We start from the raw sequence: 23,196 nt of genomic DNA on the forward strand, positions 1-23,196 counted from the left end.
AGGATCATTTTTCCTAATTAGTAGCCACAGGACTGCAGACTTAGACTCCAAGTGTTCACTAGAGTTTTTTTTTTAATATATTTTTTTCATTATCTTTATTTATTAGATAGAGACAGCCACAGATCGAGAGGGAAGGGGGTGGTAGAGAAGGGGGAGAGACAGAGAGACACCTTTAGCACTGCTTCTCTGCTCGAAAAGCTTTCCCCCTGCAGGTGAGACTGGGGGCTCAAACCCGGGTTCTTGCGCCTTGTGCATTTAACCAGGTGCGCCACCACCTGGCCCCCACTAGAGTGTTTTAGAACTTTACCTCTTCAGTACTACTCTTCCTTCCCTCCCTCAGGAATAGCAGTATTAGGAGGAGGATCTGTGCCAAAAGGAGTGTTGCCTGTGGGGCAGCATCAGAGATGCAGGTTGAAATAATGTTTTTAGGTGTGTCTTCTAGGTGTGTCATAGTCTGGACATGTTCTCATTAGTAACTATTGTGTTTGTGAAAAACGAGTTGTGGGACTGATGAAATATTTGGATGCTGGGAAAGTCATGATGTATTTTTCGATGCAAAACGAGTCTTGACAGTCCAATAGCTCCTTTGGATAGTGCTCTGTCTTGCCATGTGTGCTACCCAGGTTTGAGCCTGGCCCCTGGATTGAAGGAAGTTTTGGTGCTATTGTCCTCATTCTCTTTCTCTGTAGGGTGGGGGTAGGGAGGAGGGCTGAAAGAGCCCTCATTGGGACATCTTCTCTCTTTCCTAGTAGTTTCAGGTGCCATCTTTTTGGTCCCTTCATCCAAAGGAAATGACTTGGTTCTAAGATGGAAGAGTCCTACCGACTGAGTATAAGTAGTTTCTGACTTTGGCTTAGCCTATCAGAGCTTAAAATAATGAGGTTGTGTTGTAGTATTAGACATTATTTCTTACTGCTGTTTAGGATTGTTTCAGAGTTAATTAGGGCTGGGGAGATAGCATAGTGCTCATGCAAAGAACTTTTATGCCTGGGGCTCAGAAATCCTAGATTCAGTCTTCAGCACCACCATAAGCTGAGTAGTGCTCTGGTAAAAATAATTTTATTTTTGTGGGGCTAGGGCCTCACTTTTGTGCTTTTTCACTATTTGGGCCACTTTTTATGTTGTTTGTTTGGTTTTAGATTTTATTTATTAATAAGAGAGAGAGGAGAGAAAAAACCAGAGAATCAGTCTGGTACATGGGCTACTGAGGATTGAATTTGGCACCTCATGCTTGAAAGTCCAACTCTGTCCACTGCCCCACTTCCTGGATCACTGAGCCACCTTTTCATTCAAAAGGGGGTGGGGGGACACATACATACACCACAGCACTAGAACCTGCCCCAGTGCCACCATTGTAATACGGTGTGCCAACTTTTGAACCTGGTCTGCACTAATGGCAAAGCAGACACGCTACCTGTGAGCTATTTCTCTGCCCCCCTCCTCATTACTTTATTTATTTCATATAAGATAGCTTCACTTGAGACCAAAAGAGAAGAACTAGACACCACCCTGGTACATAAATCTTTTGAGATTGAACCAGGAGCCATTGGCATGCAAATCATTCATCTTTATCGTGTCATCGCATCATCTAGATGAATGATTTCCCCAGCCGCAGAACCAAAAGAACATCTGTAATTGGGTATGAAGTAATTACTCACTTAAAGCACACTTTATGACATTGAGCACCCAGATCTATAATGGATATAAAGTTCATGTATTGGGGGCTGGGCGGTGGCACAGTGGGTTAAGCGCATGTGGTGCAAAGCGCAAGGACCAGCGTAAGGATCCCGGTTCGAGCCCCCGGTTCCCCACCTGCAGGGGAGTCGCTTCACAGGCGGTGAAGCAGGTCTGCAGGTGTCTATCTTTCTCTCCCCCTCTCTGTCTTCCCCTCCTCTCTCCATTTCTCTCTGTCCTATCCAACAACGAATTGCGTCAACAAGGGCAATAATAATAACCACAACGAAGCTACAACAAGGGCAACAAAAAGGGGAAAAATGCCCTCCAGGAGCGGTGAATTCATGGTGCAGGCACCGAGCCCAGCAATAACCCTGGAGGAAAAAATAATAATAATAAAATAAAGTTCATGTATCACTGACATTGAGAGCAGTTTTGTGGAAGAAACATGTACTATTGCTCTGCAGGTAGTATGTTCTTGAACTTGTAGATATGGTACCTGACCCCAATATAACATTTCTTTGGCTGAAAAAAAAGTACTCACTTTCCTAACAAAATCTCATATTAAAAAAATATACATTAAAAAGTATACTGTGGGGAGTCGGTCAGTAGCGCAGCGGGTTAAGCTCAGGTGGCTCAAAGCACAAGGACCCACATAAGGATTCTGGTTCAAGCCCCTGGCTCTCCACCTGCAGGGGAGTCGCTTCAGAGGCAGTGAAGCAGGTCTGCAAGTGTCTCTCTTTCTCTCCCCCTCTGTCTTCCCCATCTCTCTCCATTTCTCTCTGTCCTATCCAATAACAACAACAATAATAACTACAACAATAAAACAAGGGCAACAAAAGTGAAAAATAAATATATAAAAAAAATTTTTTTAAGCATGCTGTGAGGAGTTGGGGTAGATAGTATAATGGTTATGCAGAGAGACTCTCATGCTGGAGGCACCAGAGTCCCAGGTTCAATCCCCCCATACCACCATAAGCCAGAGCTGAGTAGTGCTCTGGTTAAAAAAAAAAAAAAAAAGTATGCTGTGCCCTGGAGGTGGCACAGTAGATAAAGCATTGAACTTGCAAAGCTTGAGGCCCTAAGTTCAAATCTTGTCACTGTATGTGCCACAGTGATGCCCTGATTCTCTCGCCCTAAGAAATAAGTCAATCTTTAAAGAAATATGCACACAAGATAGCTTGTTTCTACTGCTGTTAACAAAAAAGTTATTCCACATGCAATCAGATGAGTGAGAAGTAACTCAAGAATGAAGCACACATTGGCCGGTAAAGTTCTTGAAAGGCAGCAGCTCTCACTTCCTGGTCTTAGAACTCATAAAAATTGAGAACAAAGAGCTTTTTAAAAAATATTTATTACCTTTTGTTGCCCTTGTTGTTTTATTGTTGTTATTGATGTCATTGTTGTTGGATAGGACAGAGAGAAATGGAGAGAGAAGAGGAAGACAGGGGAGGGAAAGATAAGACACCTGAATACCTGTTTCACCACTTCTGAAGCGACTCCCCTGCAGGTGGGGAGCCAGGGGCTCGAACCAGGATCCTTCTGCAGGTCTTTGCGATTTGCGCCACCTGTACTTAAACTGCTACGCTACCGCCAGACTTCCAAACAGCTTTTTTCGGTTGTTTACTTATATAGAATATATGTTGATATTTTTAGAGCTAAAAACGAGGTGGAAAAACTGGAAAAATTAGTTTAAAATTGAAACATTCTTCATTTTTTAATGAAAACAGTCCCTCTACCACCAAATTAGTGGTAGAATTTTTTTTTTCTTTTTTCTTTATTTCCTTTTGTTGCCCTTGTTGTCTTATTGTTGTAGTTATTATTGATGTTGTTGTTGTTGTTGGATAGGACAGAGAAATGGAGAGAGGAAGGGAAGACAGAGGGGGGGGGAAAGACAGACACCTGCAGACCTGCTTCACCGCTTGGGAAGTGACTCCCCTGCAGGTGGGGAGCCGGGGGCTTGAACCGGGGATCCTTATGCCGGTCCTTGTGCTTAGCGCAAAGTGCACTTAACCCGCTGCGCTACCGCCCAACTCCCGGTAGAATTTTTTTTATATCTATTTCTGCATTCAGTCTATCACCACATACAGTTTTGGTTAAAAACACATGGGGAAAATAACCTCACAAAAACATTTATTGAAAAACGAAAAATTGGTAATAATCTTTCCAGGTAATTATGGATGTACTTTGACTATCCCATTAAACTGTGATGGTAGTTTCATAAAAATTGAGACTTGGGCGGTAGTGCAGTGGGCTAAGCGCATATGGCGTAAAGATCCTGGTTCGAGCCCCAAACTCTCTACCTGCAGAGGAGTCGTTTCACAAGAGGTAGAGCAGGTCTGCAGGTGTCTATCTTTCTCTTTCCCTCCCTTGGCTTCCCTCCCTCTCTCCATTTCTCTCTGTTGTATCCAACAACGACAACATCAGTCAATAACTACAACAGTGAAACAAGGGTAACAAAAGGGAATAAATAAATATTTAAAAAATTAACTGCACTGTATAGGGCAGGGTGGTGGTGCACCTGATTGAGTGCACATATTATAATACACAAGGATCCAGGTTCGAGCCCTTAGCCCCCATCTCTGGGGGAAAGCTCTGCAAGTGGTGAAGCAGGTGCTGCAGGTGTCTTTCTCTCTTCCTCTCTGTCACCCCCTTCCCTCTTGACTTCAGCTATCTCTATCCAATAAATAAATATATTAAAAAATTAACTGCACTGTGAAGTGTGAATACACATCATGAACTTCTCAGACAATGTTGGTCAGCCTGTCTTGCAGGCTGAATGTACTTAGACCCACATACTGGGTATCTGGAAAGAGTCGCTACTTAGAAACACAGTAGACTTACTTGTTTATTACCTGAGCACTGCTTGGTACTGGGGGTTGATTTTGGGATGCTTGGTGCCTTAGGCATGAAAGACTTATTGCATACCATTTTATCTCCCAAGCCCCATGTAGGCTAATTTTGTTTCAATACACTGTGCTCAACTAGTTTTTTCACTTTACCAGTTTCAAAGATGCTTACTTGTCTTTTGGGGAGAGATTGTTAACTAATATGACATGGCTGCAGTTTTATGATCTGATCACTCATATAATATGCTATAGTCTATTTTTGCCTCAATTGTGATTTTGTTCATGAGCTAATTTTTCAAAAAAATTTTATTAATGATATACAAAATTAAATAACAGGGGTGCAATTCCACACCATTCCCACCACCAGAGTTCTGTGTCCCCATTCCCCCCCCCCCATTAGAAACTGCAGTGATTCTCTCAGGGTCACAGATAAGGGTTGACTTTTATTTATATAACTATATATATATTTTCCTGTCTCCCCCCCCCCCATGGTACTGCTTTCTCTTTTTAAGTCACGCCTGTACCTATTATTTTCTTTTTTCCTTTTCTTTCTCTGGGTCCTGATGGAATTGGACTTCTTCTGGGCTCTTTAGTCATCTTCCCCTAGCATTTTTCCCCCTCTGGGAGTATGGAGAGTTGAAAATTTTTTAAAAGTATATATTTGTTTTAATGGGACATTGCTCAGCTCTGATTAATATTGATGCTGGGGATTGAACCAGGGACTTTAGAGCCTCTTTTGCATCACTATTAGTCTTACCCCCCCTTCTTTTCTTTCTTTCTTTTTTTAATACCACTCTGGCATCTAGAGGGGATTGCTCTGGGACAACATGGCTGCCAGTCTTAGGCTCATTGTATCACCTCTTGGGCCACAAAAAGAAATCAGCTTTACAAATATAAAGCCTAGATACGTAAAAGTATTTTAGATGATCTCATCTTTTCTGAAGATGTATTTATTATTCCACTTAAAAATAAATAGATCTTGTTAATTATTTGCAGAAGCATGTTTTTCAACATATTAAACATACTACTGTGGGAGAAAGCATCGTGAGTGGTGAAGCAGTGTTGCAGGTGTCTGTCTCTGTGTCCCCCTTCCCTCTTAATTTCTTTCTGTTCTATCAAATAAAATAAATAAGTAAAATATTTTTTAAAATACTGAGGAAATCCTGATCTCTTTGCTTTGTGTAATTCATCAGTGTTCTGAAATGTAAAAGTGGAGTTAAATGTAAACGTAAATTAGGGGCCAGGTGGTGGCACACTTGGTTAAGTGTACACATCACAGTGTGCAAGGACACAGGTTTAAGCCTCTAGTCACCACTTGCAAGGGGAAAGCTTCACAAGTGGTGAATCAGGGCTGCAGCTATCTTTTTCCCTCCCTACCTCCCCTCCTCTCTTCAGTTTCTCTCACTCTCTCTATCCAATAATAAATATATATTTTTTAAAAGATAATGGTAAACTTATTACTTAAGTTTGTGAATTGTTGAGGTCTTCTTTTGGCAGCTTTGATCAGTCAGAGTGAAATGGTTCTGTCTCTTTAAAAAAAAAAAAGGAGGTACCTCAGAATGTTTGTCTTTGTTCTGAGGTCCCTAAGGCGATCACAGTTATTGTGGAAGGCAGTTGGAGTGGCCTGAGGAGTGGAGGAGGTAAGGTACTAGGTTCAGGCTCAGCTTGAGGCAGGTGTCTTGAATGTATTAATGATACATTTTTTCCCCTAGGAAAAATGATATTTACAGAAATGGTAGCACTTTTTTTCTGAAAGGACGTAAGAGGAGAAAGATGAGCCTGTACCAAGTTGATGTTCAGTCAGTTACTAGAAATACTGGTTATAAAGAATCTTTGATAGGCTTAACAACTAAGTTGGGTTCATAGGTAGAGTATGAATTTTTTGGGTGAGGAGGTAGCATAACAGTTTTACTTTTTTACACCATATTCAGTCTCCATCACCACCATAAACCAAGATGAGCTGAACAATGCTCTGGTCTCTCCAATCTTACTTTTTTTTTTTTTTTGCCTCCAGGTTCATGGCTGGGGCTAATCCACGGCACCTGGAGGCTATTTCCTCCCCCTGCTCTTTTTTGTCCTTGTTGTTACTGCTGTCATTGTTGAATAGGACAGAGAGAAATGGAGAGAGAAAGATAGACACCTGCAGGCCTGTTCATCCCTCGTAGGTGGGGAACTGGGATCCTTATGCTGGTCCCCTGCGCATTGCGCTACACCCCCCCCCCGTCTCTCACTTAATAGTTTTTAATAAAGTGATTACACTAATTCATGGTTTTTTAATTTAGCCTTTTCATCTTTTCTGTATATGTTTCTGTGTTGGGTTTGGGTTTCAGTATGTTGGGTCCACCTCACAAATACGACCATGATGGAAAAGCAGCAGACATACTTGACTAAGTTTTAGTCGAGATGGGCTTCTTGTGGCCCTTTCTAGTCCCCATCTTCCAGAGTACTAATAGTGTTTTCATCTTTTCAAAGTCAAAAGAATGGGAGGACTGTGTCTTAATATCTTGAATGTCTCTGTTGGTAGCATGCTTTGAATATTTAGTGCCTTTGAAAAATTCTTATAGATCTGTAAAAGATTTTCTTATTTTCTTTTAGGAGCTTACTCCATAGGAGCAAACTGTTGAGTTGTTGAAAACACAAATGCTGTTATTTGTGCATGGTGACTGAGAACAACAATGCTATGAATCCTGGCTATTTACTTGGATCAAGTGATTTACATTGGCCAGGTGTTTTTGTTTAGTTTCTTTCCCCGTATTTTGGACATCCAGAAAAAGTATCCATACTCTTAGGTGTTTGGAGACAGGTAAAGTATCAGTAGTAGTAAGCCATAACAAAATTAGCCTGGAAATGATAATTATAATAAAATAGCCTTGAAATAATAATTTAAGTGGCATATATGTGCAAATACTGATATAATGTAACATTTGATTGAAATAGTCTGACCTTTAGCCTTAATTTTTAATGAATATTAAATTATGGTAAGAATTGGGAGGAACAAAGAATTTGAGTGTTTTTACATTGATTATTGGTGTACATACATTTACATTGTAAATGCTCTCCTTTGTGTGAGAACTGTGTTTTATAAAGTTTTCCCTTCACATCGCTTCTTGGCCTTTTGGCTAAGATCAAGTGTAGTATCTGTTCTTATCAGCTTAATATATGATACGTCCTTTATCCGAGAACAATATATTAAATGGATTTTTGGAGCAGGGAGTTGGAATAGGGGCTTGCTTTGTCTGCTCCACACATCGATGTACACCCCTTCCTGGGGTTAAAAAAGTTTTTCCTTCAGAAGGCCAACTCTCCCCCCACCCCCCCAGTCTTTATCAGTTCTTTTCCAAGTCCGGGGGGGGCTTCATGGGTCATGGTAGTGGATCCTCTGATAGGGTGGAACTGCTGCCAGTTCATCTGAGTAGAAGCAGTTTCTTTAAAAGTATAACTTCTCAGGCTAGTAAGTCACCAGAGTATGGTTCAACAACATGCATTACTATACATTTGTAAGGATGTATACCTAAAGTTCCCCTGCTCTCTGTGTTAGCATTGCCACCTGGGTGGAATCGGATCCAGTGTGTTCTGTTTAAGATTTTCTAACCAGCACACTGAGTTGACTTTCCCAGTAGTACCTCAACTCAGTCAACTAAATTGACCAAGGGAGGAGCACCTCCAGAACCTAAAGGTGTGATGTGATCCTCACCTTTGACACCTTTGCTGATGTCACAACCACTTCTGAGTAGCCCAGGAACATGCGGGTCAAGTTTCCAGGTGAAGGCTCTACAGAACTGAAAGGAAAGCTCGAAGTGATGGTACTTAATGGAAAACAGAAAGAATTGAGTTGTGTGTGATTTTGAATTCTGTACATTTTATGCTTTTAGGATTTACAGTCAATGCGAGTCCTTTAGGATGGAACATGGCATAAAATCAGAGTCGTCAGTTATCATTTAAGTGATTGAAGCCTGGACAGCTTGGGAAAGAATTCTGAAGGTATGCTGTTTTTTTCAGGTTTTATTTTAAATTAAGAGTATGGTTTACAAACATGATCCTATTAGAACAGAGAAAAGGGGGAGTTGGGCAGTAGTGCAACAGGTTAAGCACAAGGACCAGCATAAGGATCCCCACATGTAGGGGAGTCATTTCAAGGGCAGTGAAGCAGGTCTGCAGGTGTCTGTCTTTCTCTCTCTATCTCTGTCTTCCCCTCCTCTCTCCATTTCTCTCTGTCCTATCTAACAATGACAGCATCAATAACAACAATAATAACTACAACTATGATAACAAGGGCAACAAAAATGGAAAATAAATATTTAAAAAAATAGAGAAAAGAAACATTACTGGTCAGGGAGGAGGTGCAGTGGATAAAGCCTTGTACTCTTAAACATGAGAATTCAGTCCCCAGCAGCACGTGTAACAGCGATGTCTGGTCCTTTCTCTCTTCTATCTTTCTCATTAAATAAATAAACAAAGTCTTAAAAAGCGAAAAAAGCAACATTATTCACTGCCTAGGTCAGTATTTATTGTCTCTTGCTGCCTAACAACTACCTAAGAATTCAGTAGGCTCAGACAGCAACCACTTCCTGTCTGTAGAATCATTGCTCAAAAGTCCGGGCAGTGCCTACTGTACTATCCTTGACCATAGGGCTCTCTCAATCTACACTCATCCCATAGTTACAACTAGGGTGCAGGATCCAGTTTGAACCCTTTTTCTCCTTGTGGACTCTGTCATGGTGCTTGGTGCTTGGACTTCTCACTTGGCAGTTCAGGGCTTCAAATACATGGGTGAAAGTACTGCTTGAGAAGCAGTTAGGTTTTTGTTTGTTTGTTTATAAAGATTTTATTTATTAGTGAGAAAGACAGAAGAGAGAGAGAACCAGACATCACTTTGGTACATGTGCTACTAGGGATTGTACTCAAGACCACCCCATGGGGAGTCAGGCTGTAGTGTAGCGGGTTAAGTGCAGGTGGCGCAAAGCACAAGGACTGGCGTAAGGATCCCGGTTCGAGCCCCCAGCTCCCCACCTGCTGGGGAGTCACTTCACAGGCGGTAAAGCAGATCTGCAGGTGTCTTATCTTTCTCTCCCCCTCTCTGTCTTTCTCTCCTCTCTTCATTTCTCTCTGTCCTATCTAACAACATCAATAACAACAATAATAACTACAATAATAAAGCAACAAGGGCAACAAAAGGGAATAAATAAATACTTAAAAAAAAAAAAAACCACCACTGCATGCTTGAGAGTCTAATGCTTTATATATACATGGTGCCACCTCCTGGACCACAGAGCAGTTAGATTTAAACACACACACACACACTCTCTCTCTTACTTAGGGATACTTGGGAGGTGACACAGTGGATAAATAGTTAAACTCTCAAGCATGAAACCCTGAGTTTAATCCCTGGCATTATATGTGTCGGAGTGGTGCTCTGGCATCCCCCCCTTCGCCCCGCCGTCTTCCCTGTCCTTAATAAGCATTTTTATAAATATGTTGGGGCCAAGAAAACAGCTAATTTTGGAGTACTGCTGCCATGTGTGTGATCTGGCTCCCACCAATTGGAGGAAGCTTTGGTACTGTGGCCTTTTACTTTGTGTGTGTGGGTGTGTCTGTGAAAAAGTCATCTGGGTGGTCTAGGAGGTAGTGCAGTGGATAAAGCATTAGACTTCCCAGCAGCACATGTACCAGAGTGATGTCTGGTTCTTTCTCATGAATAAATAAATAAATAAATTCTTTAAAAAAAAAAGTCACCGGGAACATTGAAACCCTGATGATTACCAAATTATTATTTTTTTTAATGTGAGAAACAAACTACTTCAGCATACAGTGCTGGAGATCAAACTCCAGACCTCATACCTTCTGTGTTCTACCTGATGTGAAACATCTCTGGCCAGCAATACTCATAAACTCAGATTTTATCTGCCAGGTCCTTTCTTTTCTTTTCATTTTTTTTTTTTTACCAGAGCACTGCTCATCTTGGTTTTATGTTTATGTTGGTGCCAGGGATTGAACCTGGGACTTCAAAGCCTCAGGCATGGGTGTCTTTTTGCATAACCATTATGCCTTCTCCCACCCCTCCTGATCTGTCAGTTCTTTTTCTTCTAAGCCTTAGGTAGATGATTTAAATTTTTCTTGAATAGTCACCTCATGCCACACTTTAGGAAATCTGATTAAAACAATTGTTTTGATGGACAACTTCCCCTTCTGTATTTTACATTTCATCAGTATTGGTTAATTTGTCTTATTTGAGTGGTGCTCCCTTTTTCTGAGCATTGGTTATGTGATCTTATAGCTCATTCACCAAGATGTGTGATCTCTTTCACATTAGTCATGGTTTGGTTGTGTTTTCCACTAGGTATGGATGATAAAGGTGACCCAAGCAGTGAGGAAACTCCTAAGGCTATCAAACCCACAAGTAAGGAATTTAGGAAAACATGGGGGTTTCGAAGAACCACCATTGCAAAACGAGAGGGTGCTGGGGATGCCGAGTTAGACTCTCTGGATCAGCAGCCCCAGCAGCAGCAGAGCCTTTCCCTGCGACGCAGTGGGAGGCAGCCAAAGAGGACTGAGAGAGTGGAAGAGTTTCTGACAACAGTCCGACGCAGAGGAAGGAAGAATGTTCCTGTTTCTCTGGAGGATTCCAGTGAGCCAACGTCTTGCCCAGTTACAGATGTTGAAACAGCCTCTGAAGGGAGTGTAGAGAGCACCTCTGAAATGAAAAGTGGACCCAGGAGTGGCTCATTGGGTATGAAGGAACCACTAGCCTCCTCTGCAAAGGCCACAGGAGTTGATGATGAGGAAGACACATCTGATAGTGACAGTGATGGACTGACTTTGAAAGAACTTCAGAATCGCCTCCGAAGAAAGCGAGAACGAGAACCTTCTGAGAGGCCCCTGAAAGGGATCCAGAATCGCTTGAGGAAGAAGCGACGTGAGGAGGACCCTGCAGAAAATGTGGATAATGAGGGGGTCAGTGCCTTGGAGAGCTCAGTGACCAGCAAACAGGAGCCTGAGGCTGACCAGGAGGCTGTTTCCCAGGCAACAAATGAGGACAAAGAGAGTGTATTGGAAGGGAAAGTAGCCCAGGAAGTTGAAGATGACGAGCCTGAAGACTTGGGCAAACACAAATCTGAATGTGAGGTGTATGATCCCAACACCTTGTATTGCATATGTCGGCAGCCTCATAACAACAGGTAAACCTGGGAGTGAAATGTATTAACCGCCCCAGCTTTCTTTGACTCCCCCTCCCCAAGGTAATTGCTGGGGTTTGGTGCCTGCACTACGAATCCACTGCTCCTGGAGGCCATTTTTCCCCCTTTGTTGCCCTTGTTGCTTATTGTTGTTGTTGCTGCTGTTGTTGTTTAGGACAGAGAGGAGGGGAAGACAGGGGAGAGAAGCATAGACACCTGTAGACGGAGGACCTAGTGGGGGTTGTATTGTTATGTGGAAGACTGGGAAATGTTATGCATGTACAAACTATTGTATTTACAGTTGAATATAGAACATTCATTCCCCAATAAAGAAATTTAAAAAAAAAGACACCTGCAGGGAGTCGGGCTGTAGCGCAGCGGGTTAAGCGCAGGTGGCGCAAAGCACAAGGACCGGCATATAGGATCCCGGTTCGAACCCCGGCTCCCCACCTGCAGGGGAGTTGCTTCACAGGTGGTGAAGCAGGTCTGCAGGTGTCTATCTTTCTCTCCTCCTCTCTGTCTTCCCCTCCTCTCTCCGTTTCTCTCTGTCCTATCCAACAACGACAACAACAATAATAACTACAATAATAAAACAAGGGCAACAAAAGGGAATAAATAAATAAAATAAATATTTTTTTTAAAAAAAGACACCTGCAGACCTGCTTCACCACCTGTGAAGTGGACCCCGCCCCTGCAGGTGGGGATCTGGAGGCTCGAACCGGGATCCTCACGCTGGTCCTTGTGTTTTGTGCCATGTGCACTTAACCTGCTGTGCTACTGCCCAGCCCCGCCCCAGCTTTCAAAGAAATATAGGTGGTAGAACAGGGAAAGAGGCTCTTATTCTGATTTTAGTTATAATGTTGGCCTGAATGAGTGAAAATGTTTTCAGTTGGAAACAATGTAAATTATTATGGAGACAAAAAGAAAAAGAAAAAGAAGCACTCATTGGGCAGCCTATTGCCTTGACATAGTGAGTGCTATTGCCCTCACACTAGATACGCAGCTAGCAGCTGATGTGCAGATGGCAAGAATATTTGTGTCAGCCCACAGATGATGTAGCAGTGACTCTAGAATGGACTGGTTTGAGGCGTGGGCTTAGACAATTTGAGGGCAGCTTGGGGTCTCTGACTAGGGTGGGAGCAAGGTGGTGTGAGACTTGCTGTTTGAGCTGTTAGGCCAGATGGATAAAGTCGTTGCTGAAGTAAATGCCCAAAGCCTATAAGTGACTTTTGTCACACCTTGCCAGAAATGAACCCGATGTGGTGGGAGAGAAAAATGGGTGGGTTTCTTTTTTTTTTTTTTTTTTTTGGTATTTTGCCTTCACCTTTATTGCTGGGGTTTGATGCTGGCACTACAAATCCACTGCTTTTGGCGGCCATTTTTTCCCATTTTTTACTGGATAGGATTGAGAGAGGAGGGGAAGATAGATATAGATAAAGATAGACACCTTCAGACCAGCTTTACTGCTTGTGAAGTGACCCCATTGCAGGTGGAGAACCAGGTACTCAAATTGGGATCTTTTGTACTATGAAAAGTGAGTTTTCTTTCTTTTTTTTTTTTTTATCAGAGCACTGCTCAGCTCCTTATGGGGCACGCCTCAGGCGTGAGAGTCTCTTTGCATAACCATTATGCTATCTACCACCCACCCCACCCAAAAGTGTGTTCTTTATTTTCTGCTGTTTTTTCTTATATTTATTTATTTATTTTCCCTTTTGTTGCCCCTGTTAGTTTTTCATTGTTGTGGTTATTATTGTTGTTGTTACTGATTTCATTGTTGGATAGGACAGAGAGAAATGGAGAGAGGAGGGGGGAGGGAAAGATAGACACTTGCAGACCTGCTTCACCACCTGTGAAGTGACTCCCTTGCAGGTGGGGAGTTGGGGGCTCGAACCGGGATCCTTACCTCCAGTCCTTGCGCTTTGTGTCACCTGCACTTAACCTGCTGTGCAACCGCCCGACTCCCTATTTTCTGCTGTTCTTACTGTCCCCCCTTTAAATCATAATAGAATGTTAAAGCCTGTTTGACTTTTTAATGTTTAAAAATATTTGTTTTCTATTTGATAAGACAAATTTAAAAGGGGAGGAAAGTGGGGGGGGTGGGCATAGACACCTGCAGCACCGTTTCACCACTTAGGAAGCTTTCTTGCTGGTGAGGAGCCTGGGTCCTTGCTTGTGGTAACATGTACTCAGTTATTGTCTAGCCCCCAATTTTTTTTTTTTTTTTTTTTTTGCCTTCGGGGTTAGTGCCTGGGCTGCTTCTGGAGGCCATCTTTTTCATTATTGTTAGATAGGACAGAGAAAAATTGAGAGAGAAGGGGAAAGATAGATACCTGCAGGCCTGCTTCATTTCTCGTGAAGCGACCCCCGTGCAAGTGGAGAGCCGGAGGGGGGGCCGGGCCTCAAACTAGGATCCTTGCTCTGTTCTTGTGTTTCACACTATGTTCACTGAGCCCGGTGTGGTACCCCCCCAAACTTTTAATATTTCTAAAAATGAACATTTATCGCACATTTTCCATCTCTAATTTTTTTTTTTTAATTTTAGGTTTATGATTTGCTGTGATCGGTGTGAAGAATGGTTTCATGGTGATTGTGTTGGCATTTCTGAGGCACGAGGGAGGCTCTTGGAAAGGAATGGGGAAGACTACATCTGCCCAAACTGCACCATTCTGCAAGTGCAGGATGAAACTAACTCAGAAGTCACGGACCAGCAGGAGATAAAATTTAGACCTATTGATGCTGATGGCATAGACTGTACAAGTATAGGAACAATAGAGCAAAAATCTAGTGAAGACCAAGGAATAAAAGGCAGAATTGAGAAAGCTGCAAACCCCAGTGGCAAGAAGAAACTCAAGATCTTCCAGCCTGTAAGTACTTATTGGGAAGTCAGTGATATGGGGCCTCAGACTACCAGCAGGCTAGCAGGATGAAGAGCTGCTTTCTTGGGAGCCAGGCAGTGGCGTAGTGGGTTAAGCACAGGTGGTGCAAAGTGCGAGGATCCCAGTTCAAGCCTCCAGCTCCCCACCTACAAGAAGGTCACTTCACAGCCGGTGAAGCAGGTCTGCAGGTGTCTATCTTTCTCTCCCCTCTCTGTCTTCCCCATCTCTCTTGATCTCTCTGTCTTGTCTAACAACAACGACTGCAATAATAATAATAAACAACAAGGGTAACAAAAGGGGGGATGAGCTGTTTTCCTAGGGAAGAAGCCAGCTGATCCTCACAAATGACATAGAATCTGTGGGGTGGGCCCAGGCAGATAACCAGCCCTGGCCTTGGACAGGACTGTTCTGTATTTTGGGACACCATTGTGGGTGATTTTATTTTTTAAAGCTAATCTGGGGGGTTGGGTGGTAGCGCAGTGGGTTAAACAAACGGGGCGCAAAGCACAAGGACCCGTGGAAGGATCCCGGTTTGAGTCCCCGGCTCCCCACCTGCAGGGGAGTCACTTCACAGGTGGTGAAGCACGTCTGAAGGTGTCTGTCTCTCCCCCTCTCTGTCTTCCCCTCCTCTCTTGATTTCTCTCTGTCCTATCCAGTAATGAACGACGTCAAGAACAACATTAATTACAACAACAAGGGCAACAAAGGGGGAAAAGAAAAATGGCCTCCAGGAGCAGTGGATTCATGGTGCAGGCACTGAGCCCCAGCAATAACCCTGGAGGCAAAGAAAAAAAAAAACAAAACTAAATCAGCTATAATTTTATTTATGTATATATATATATTGCATCCATGGTATTGTTAGGGCTGCCCTGTGAATCCACCGGTCCCAGCAGCCATTCTCCCCCCCCTTTTTTTTTTCTTCTCTTTCAATTTTTATTTGAGAGGGGAGGGGCGATAGAGGGGAGAGAGACACCTGCAGAACTGCTTCACCAATCATCATGCATTCCCCCTGCAGGTGGGGAGCACAGGCTTGAACCCAGGTCCTCCCTTGTACATGGTAATGTGCACACTTAACCACATGCTCGACCATGGTAATACTATTATTTTATTATTGGATAGAGATAGTGAGAAATTGAGAGGGGTTAGGGGGAGAGTGTGTGTGTGTGTGTTACCTGCTGCAGCCCTGCTTCATCGCTCATGAAGCTTTCCCCCTATAGGTGGGAAGTAGGGGTTTGAACCTGGGTCCTTCTGCACTCAAATGTGAGCACTTAAATCAGTGTGCCACCACCTGGCCCCACACTAACATTTTTTTAATGAGTGAGGGAGACACACAGCAGAGTACCACTTAGTTCTTACATAAACAGTGCCAAAAATTGAACCTAGGACTTTCTGTATACAAGTTCTGTGCTCTGCTACTGAAATACTTCCCAGACCTATTAATTGGTGTTTTTGAAATTAACTTTTTAAAAAACAGATATATGTGTTTTTTACTTATTGGAGACAGAGAGAGAAGGAAGAGATAGGGGGAGAGGGAGACCTGCAGCGCTGCTTCATTGCTTGTAAAGCTTCCCTCCCTGCAGGTGGGAGCCTGGGGCTTGAACCTAGGTCTGTGTGATTGTAACATGTTCACTTATGTTGTATGCTTTACATTGGGTTGTTCTAGCTCTCCCCCGCCAAGAAAATTGGATCAGTCCTGCTAATTTCGCGGGCCTGCTTGGCCCCGCCCCAAGGAACCCCGAGAGGGTTCCAGAGTTCGAGAGTTGGAGAGTGGCAGAGTTAGAGAGTGCTTGGCGCCGTCGCGGGGCAAAGAGGCAAGAGAGTTCTGTTTGGTGATTAGTTTGGGTTAGTTTATGAATCGTTGTTCTTGAATAAAGAAATACAGCTTCCCTGCCCAGCCATATGTCTCTGGTCGTCTCTGTTACCCGCCCGTGAAGCTAGCCCGGCCAGCTGGAGCCTCCGAATTTTAACAACACACTTAATCATGTGTGCCAATGCCCAGCCCCTTTAATTTATTTCTTTAAATAAAAAAAATAAGGGTCGGGCGGTAGCACAGCAGGTAAAGCACAACCCATGGGAGGTTCCTGGTTCGAATCCCCGGCTTCCCACCTGCAGAGGAGTCCCTTCACAGGCAGTGAAGCAGGTCTACAATTGTCTCTTTCTCTCCTCCTCTTTGTCTTCTCCTCCCCTCTCCATTTCTCTCTGTCCTGTCCAAAGCAATGACATCAATAATAACTAAAACAATAAAACACGTGCAACAAAAGGTAATATTTTTAAAAATTTTTAAAAAGAATATTTATGAGAGGTAGAGATCAGAGCACTACTCAGGTCTAGCATCAGATAATGCCAGAGATTGACGCTCTGATTCCTCAGGCATTATAATTCCTGTGTTCAGACATTGGAGGGACCTCCCTAACCCCGGATTCACCTTTTTGTTTTTGTAATTTTTGAAAGTATATATTCATTCATGTGGATGGATGGGTTGGGGAACCAGAAAAATCACTCTTGTCACTGGCAATGCTGGGCATCAAACTTGGTGCTCATATTTGAGAGTACAGTGCACCAATCTTCCTGGTTACCAGATTTACTTTTTTAAATTTTTAGTCTTTATTTGCACAACTCTTATGAATTCTTGATATAAATGCATTAGAAAAGTTATTTGAGTTATTGATATATAGTTGACTCTTCAACTATATATCAATAACTCACTGTGTGCTGGCCCCACACACAGTGTAAGCTAACTCACATAAATAATTTTTGTGCAGTGCTGCTGAGTGGCCTTCCCAGCCCAATTTTTTTTTATTTTTCAGGAATGGGAAGGGGGAGAGAGGAGAATGCATCACTCTGCTACCCACGGAGCTCCCCTGGTTGCTTATGGCTTTTGATCCCACAAAACAATAGCTTGCTGTTAATGATTTCAGTAGACAACATTGGGGCAGGGGATGGATGAGGTACTCTGGGAACAGTGGGGCGGTGGTAAGTCATCTCCCTTCTTCCTCTAAAAGGAGGTTGAAGGAAGGGCAACAAGTGATTCACCTGGTAGAGTGAGCACATTATCATGTGCAAGGACCCAGGTTTTAGGCCCAGGCCACAGGGGAATATCTGCACATAGACTGTATGAGTGATGGGGGAATGCTGTTGTGTCTCGTCTCCCCTACCCCTTCTTCTCCCTCTCCTCCCACCCCCTCCCTCATCTCCTTTGGCCTCTATCTAAAGAGAAAGTGGCTGCCAGGAATGGTGAGGTCTACAGGCACCAAACCCCAGTGACAACTCTGATGGGGTAGATAAGGGAAATGCTTTACCCAGAAAGCCCTGAGTTTATTGTCCAGTGCCATATTGGGGGGTGGAGGTTGGGTGTGTGAGTTTTCTTTTACTTTCTGGCACTTTGTGCCTGCATGATAGCCCTCCCCCACTTTGGGGGGGGCCTTATTTTTACACTGGGGTCAGGGAAAGCACCACTCTGGTATGTGTGGTCCAACACTATGCCACTGTTTGTGACGCTTTCCCCATGCAGGTACTCCCATATGGTGGACAGCTGGGGGCTTGAACCTGGGCCTTCATGCATGATAAAGTGTACACTCTACCAGGCGAACTATCTCCTAGCCTCTTAAATTTCTTTCTTCTGTATTACCTAGTGCATTTTTGAACTAGAGAAAATTATGAAGAAAATCTTAAGTTAAATACATTGACAGGTGCAGGGGTAGATAGCATAATGGTTATGCAATAAGACTTTCATGACTCAGGCTCCAAAGTCCCAGGTTTAATCCCCTGCACCACCATAAGCCAGAGCTGAGCAGTGCTCTGGTAAAAATAAATAAATAAAGGGCAGGGTTGTATTAATATGGTAAGTTTACAAGGCGAATCACCTGTTAGCACTTGTGTCATTTTTAGTATACAAAATACTTGTGGACTTTTAAGTCCACATGTAGGTGAACCTCTTATAGTTCAAACTAAGTTATTCAGTGATCAGCTGTAAATGTGCACTCATATCACCTGATACCACTTCAAGAGGATATTAGTGATAGTTATTCTCTGAACTAGAGGAGTGGGGTGGTAAAATCTGGGAACCCCTCCCCCTATTCCCTATCCTTGGGCTTTCAGATCTCACCTCTGACACTGTCACAACCCTCTGAATATCTCACAGTTACAGTGTTAGTGCCCAGTCCTACTTACTCTTCTTTTTAGCTAGTTTTGAGGCCCTTTCAGTGGTGTGAGTCTTTGTCATGTGTTGTCTGCTTCCTCTATTGAGAATTGCTTTGTCTCATAAATCAAAGGGACCGTGCTTAATCAAGGCATGTTTTCACTTCCAGACCTTCCTGTGTCCCTAGCACACTTTGATGAAGATGCCACCTCTAGTTTAGTCAACGGGTGTGAAGAGAGGCAGCCACTGCCTGTCCCTGCCTCTCAACACCTGTCCTTTATCAGTTACTAGTTGTGCAGATGGTTCTGAGATTGCTGTCTCTAACATCTTTGCTGTAACACTCTTTTACTGTGTAATATAAGGACTGGACTACTTGAATGCATTTACCATTGAGTTACTTAGGGAAATACATTTTTTTTGTGTGTTTTTAATGTACAGAAATGTAAGTTAGGTAAAAGTTAATAACTTGGATATTAATGTAAAACTTTATAGAGAAAAGATATCTTAGAAATTCGATTTTACTCAAATTTGAGAAATGTGTTCTGTGTTTTTAGTTTTAGCAAGCATCAGAAGACACTGTAATGATTATTGTTGAGCCAATCTGTAAGTCTTATGGTCTGTCGATTCCTGTTGCCATAAGGCAGATTCCTCTAAACATAGCACATTATGACACATTTATGAAATATATGTATCTTGTGCAATGTTTGTGATATACTTAAACTAAAAATTACTTGTTGCTTCTTTAAAATTAAAGTGCAGTGGGTGTTGGGGTCCCCTCAGAGTTAGTCTGTGGACAGTCCTGTCTCAACAGGACTGCTTGCTTCTTTTAAAACCAGCCATTAGGTCTCAATTCTGGAAGATCTCTTTTCCCCCTATGTTGCCCTTGTTGTTGTAGTCTTGTTGTGGTTATTGTTGTTGATGTCGAGAGAGGAGGGGGAAGACAGAGGGGGAGAGAAAGACACTTGCAGACCTGCTTCACCACCTGTGAAGCGACTCCCCTGCAGGTGGGGAGCCGGGGGCTCGAACCAGGATCCTTCCACGGGTCCACGTTTTGCGCCACGTGTGCTTAACCTGCTGCACCATCATCCAACCCCCTGCACTTTGAATTATAGCTGCAAAATCTCTGCACATTTGCCCTCTATTAGGACCAATTGTGGGTATAAAATCTCATGTTCCAAAGTTATAGAATCGTCACATAAGGGGGTGGCGCCCTGGGGTCCCCTCTTTTTCACCATAGGTTGTAGAGAGAGCAAATAAGAACATGAGTGCTGGGGGTCGGGCTGTGGCTCAGTGGGTTAAGCGCACATGGTGCAAAGCACAGGGACCGGTGTATGGATCCCAGTTCAAGCCCCTGGCTCCCCACCTGCTGGGGAGTCACTTCACAGGTGGTGAAGCAGGTCTGCAGGTGTCTGTCTTTCTCTCCCTCTCTCTGTCTCCCCCCCCCCATTTCTCTGTCCTATCCAACAACGAGCGACATCAACAACAATAATAATAACCACAACAAGACTACAGCAACAATGGCAACATAATGGGGAAAAAATGGCCTCCAGGAGCAGTGGATTCATGGTGCAGACACTGAGCCCCAGCCTGGAGGCAAAAAAAAAAAAAAAAAGAAGAATATGAGTGCATCACATATTACCATGCTCAAGGACCTGGTTTCAAGCCCTACTCTCCACCTGCAGGGGGTCTACTTCAGAAGAAGTGAATCAAGTCTGCAGGTGTCTTCCTCTCCCTATCTTCCCATCTTATTTCAGTTTCTCTCTGTCCTATCTAGTAAAAATTAGGGAAGAGCAGAAAGGAAAAAAAATGACCACTGGAAGAAGTGCATTTGTAGTGCTGGCACCGAGCTCCAGTGATAACGCTGGAGGCAATAAACAAAAAATGCTTCATACAAGAGAAATTGATTCCTGTGCTTTGAATATACAAAGGTCTATTTATTTATACTAAAGCTACTTTTATTGTCTCTTGATTAAATAGTGATTTCGCAGAGTACCTTAAAAGCTGAAATTGGTGAGTACATTATTTGAAGTCACATGTTTTATTCTGCAGGTAGTAGAGGCTTCTGGTGCCTCAAAATGTATTGGCCCTGGGTGTTCCAGCGTGGCACAACCTGATTCTGTGTACTGCAGCAATGACTGCATCCTAAAGCATGCTGCAGCTACTATGAAATTCCTAAGTTCAGGTAAAGAACAAAAACCAAAAGCTAAAGAAAAGACCAAGATGAAGCCAGAAAAGCCCATTCTTCCTAAATGTAGCGTCCAGGTAAGTTGACTAAGACCAGCCATGAGAAATGTTGCTGGAGAGAACATGGGAAGGGTGAGAGACTTGTATGGCAAGACTGGTGGCAACTTGGTATGGAGCGTGGGGACAGCAAGTACAAATTGAGTACAGACAGTGTCACCTTCACCACCTTTCATCCAATCTTTTTGTCAGCATTACAAACAGCATGTGTCCTATCACTTTTTTTTTAAAATACTTATTTTATTTATTCCCTTTTGTTGCCCTTGTTGTTTTATTGTTGTAGTTATTATTGTTGTTGTCGTCGTTGTTGGATAGGACAGAGAGAAACGGAGAGAGGAGGGGAAGACAGAGAGTGGGAGAGAAAGATAGACACCTGCAGACCTGCTTCACCGCCTGTGAAGCGACTCCCCTGCAGGTGGGGAGCCGGGGTTCGAACCGGGATCCTTATGCCAGTCCTTGTGCTTTGCGCCACCTGCGCTTAACCCGCTGTGCTACAGCCCGACTCCCCGTCCTATCACTTTTTGATCTGCCCTCTGCCTAGAAGTAAATGATTTTCAGTGCAGTAGTAACTCCAAGCAATAGGCTGCTGTATTGTGCCGAGACAGGAATGCATGCACAGCAGTCTTTTAGAAAGACTGGTCAGACTGAGGTAGTAAAGGCACTGTCACTGGCAGCCAGGAGGAAAGTAGGGGCCTCAGACAAGACTACCCCCCAAAGGTCTTTCCTTGTCTCATGCCTGAGGCTTTGAAGTCCCTGGTTAGCAGCCCTCTTAGCGCAGTAGGCAGCGCATCAGTCTCAATCTGAAGTCCCAGGTTCAGTCCCCTGCACCGCCATAAACCAGAGCTGACCAGTGCTTTGGTTTAAAAAAAAAAAAAAAGAAAAGAAAAGATTATTCCTATTATGGTGCAGCATATGGGTGGGGTGGGGGTATCTAGGCATATTTTAGAAATCCAGATAGCCACTGTACACTTGAAGACTGTTCTGGAATTTCAGCTGAAGTTGATGTGTCTGTTTTATGGCCAGCCCCATTACAGTTGTGACACATAGAACATGTCTGTTGGGAAGTTTCTTCTTGACTTTTAAATGCTTGTTTAGTCTTTTGATGGCTTGGCTATAATACAGGATGGTGTAAGTGCCAAAGGAACTTTTGCTGCTATGTAGAAAGAGTATGATGATGTTAAATCTCCTGCTGGCGAATGTGGGGCTATATATAATGCCTCATCAGCGGGACTTGGACACATTCCTGCTCTGAGGCCATTTGTACTTTATTCTTGTTTCCTTGTCTCACTCCAAGGGCTTCATTCATTCTATGCTGGTGGCCTGGTGCCTCACCAGGATTGCACTGTTCTGGTAAGCAGTCTTCACATCACTCAGATGTTGAAGCTCTGTAAATGACATTAGGTGTGTACGGGTCCCAACAGATATGCTGATTGCCCGTAAACTGCAAGCTCCTGTCCAGGGTGTGGGTAAGAGGGTTTGAAATGACCTCACTACGAGGTGAAATGAGAGGTTGTGTCCTTTCTGACCTTAATGGTTGGGATTTTGCTGATTATCCAGGCAGGCATTAAAATCTCTTCTGTACACAAGAGACCAGCTGCAGACAAGAAAGAAAATACCCTGAAGAAGGTGGTGGTGGCTCTGCCAAGAAGCGAGGTCCTTATGAAGGAAGCCACATGTGAAAGCAGCACACCATCCTGGGCCAGCGACCACAATTACAATGCAGTAAAGCCAGAAAAGACACCTGCCCTCTGGCCAACCCTGTTGTGTAAATGTATGTATCAACTAGGGGTCACCTCCTGGACCCTCCCGTTATTTCTACACCACAGAAGGCCATGCATTCAGGCCTGTCCAGAACTAGCAATCTTGGCTGTGTTTAATCTGCTCCTACAGATTGAAGCAGGTGCCAAGTCTGAGATATCCCATAATCCCAATGTATCTGTCCTTAGTCTGTTGGGACTTCTATCAGTATTTTCAAAAGGCTGTACAAACCTCATTGCTGAGTGTTTTTATCCCACCAGTTGATTGCTTTTAATCTGTTTTCATTATCAGGCTGTGGTAAGTATCTCCATTTGCCAACAAGATCTGGTTGACTGGATAAATACACTGCCCAGCATTCAAAATTCCTCCCAACTTAAGTGCAATTTTCTTACAGCCCTGTTAGCCAGAGTGCAAGTGTTTCCACATTGTATGCTTTCAGCACATGTTTGTATGTTGTGGGAATCTATCAGCAAATTAGTGAGTCAACT

General features: G+C 43.4%; 1 protein-coding gene and 1 pseudogene across 6 annotated transcripts in view; both read left to right on the plus strand.

Annotated features, from left to right (window-relative positions):
• Positions 1-23,196, plus strand: part of DIDO1 (death inducer-obliterator 1) — a 78,447-nt gene that overhangs the window by 26,247 nt on the left and 29,004 nt on the right. For 5 of the 6 annotated variants that reach the window (XM_016186943.2, XM_060176964.1, XM_060177034.1 and 2 more), the window contains exons 2-7: positions 7,119-7,326; positions 8,396-8,504; positions 10,861-11,698; positions 14,238-14,559; positions 20,759-20,971; positions 22,508-22,721. In XM_016186943.2, coding sequence (XP_016042429.2) covers positions 10,863-11,698; positions 14,238-14,559; positions 20,759-20,971; positions 22,508-22,721 — 1,585 coding nt within the window. In that variant the 5' untranslated portion in view covers positions 7,119-7,326; positions 8,396-8,504; positions 10,861-10,862. The remainder of the gene's footprint in view (positions 1-7,118; positions 7,327-8,395; positions 8,505-10,860; positions 11,699-14,237; positions 14,560-20,758; positions 20,972-22,507; positions 22,722-23,196) is intronic. The other variant, XM_060177173.1, reaches the window with a different exon arrangement.
• LOC132542568 (U2 spliceosomal RNA) lies at positions 7,623-7,785 on the plus strand (annotated as a pseudogene).

This window comes from Erinaceus europaeus, chromosome 1, assembly GCF_950295315.1.
Source record: "Erinaceus europaeus chromosome 1, mEriEur2.1, whole genome shotgun sequence".
Taxonomy (NCBI): Eukaryota; Metazoa; Chordata; class Mammalia; order Eulipotyphla; family Erinaceidae; genus Erinaceus; species Erinaceus europaeus.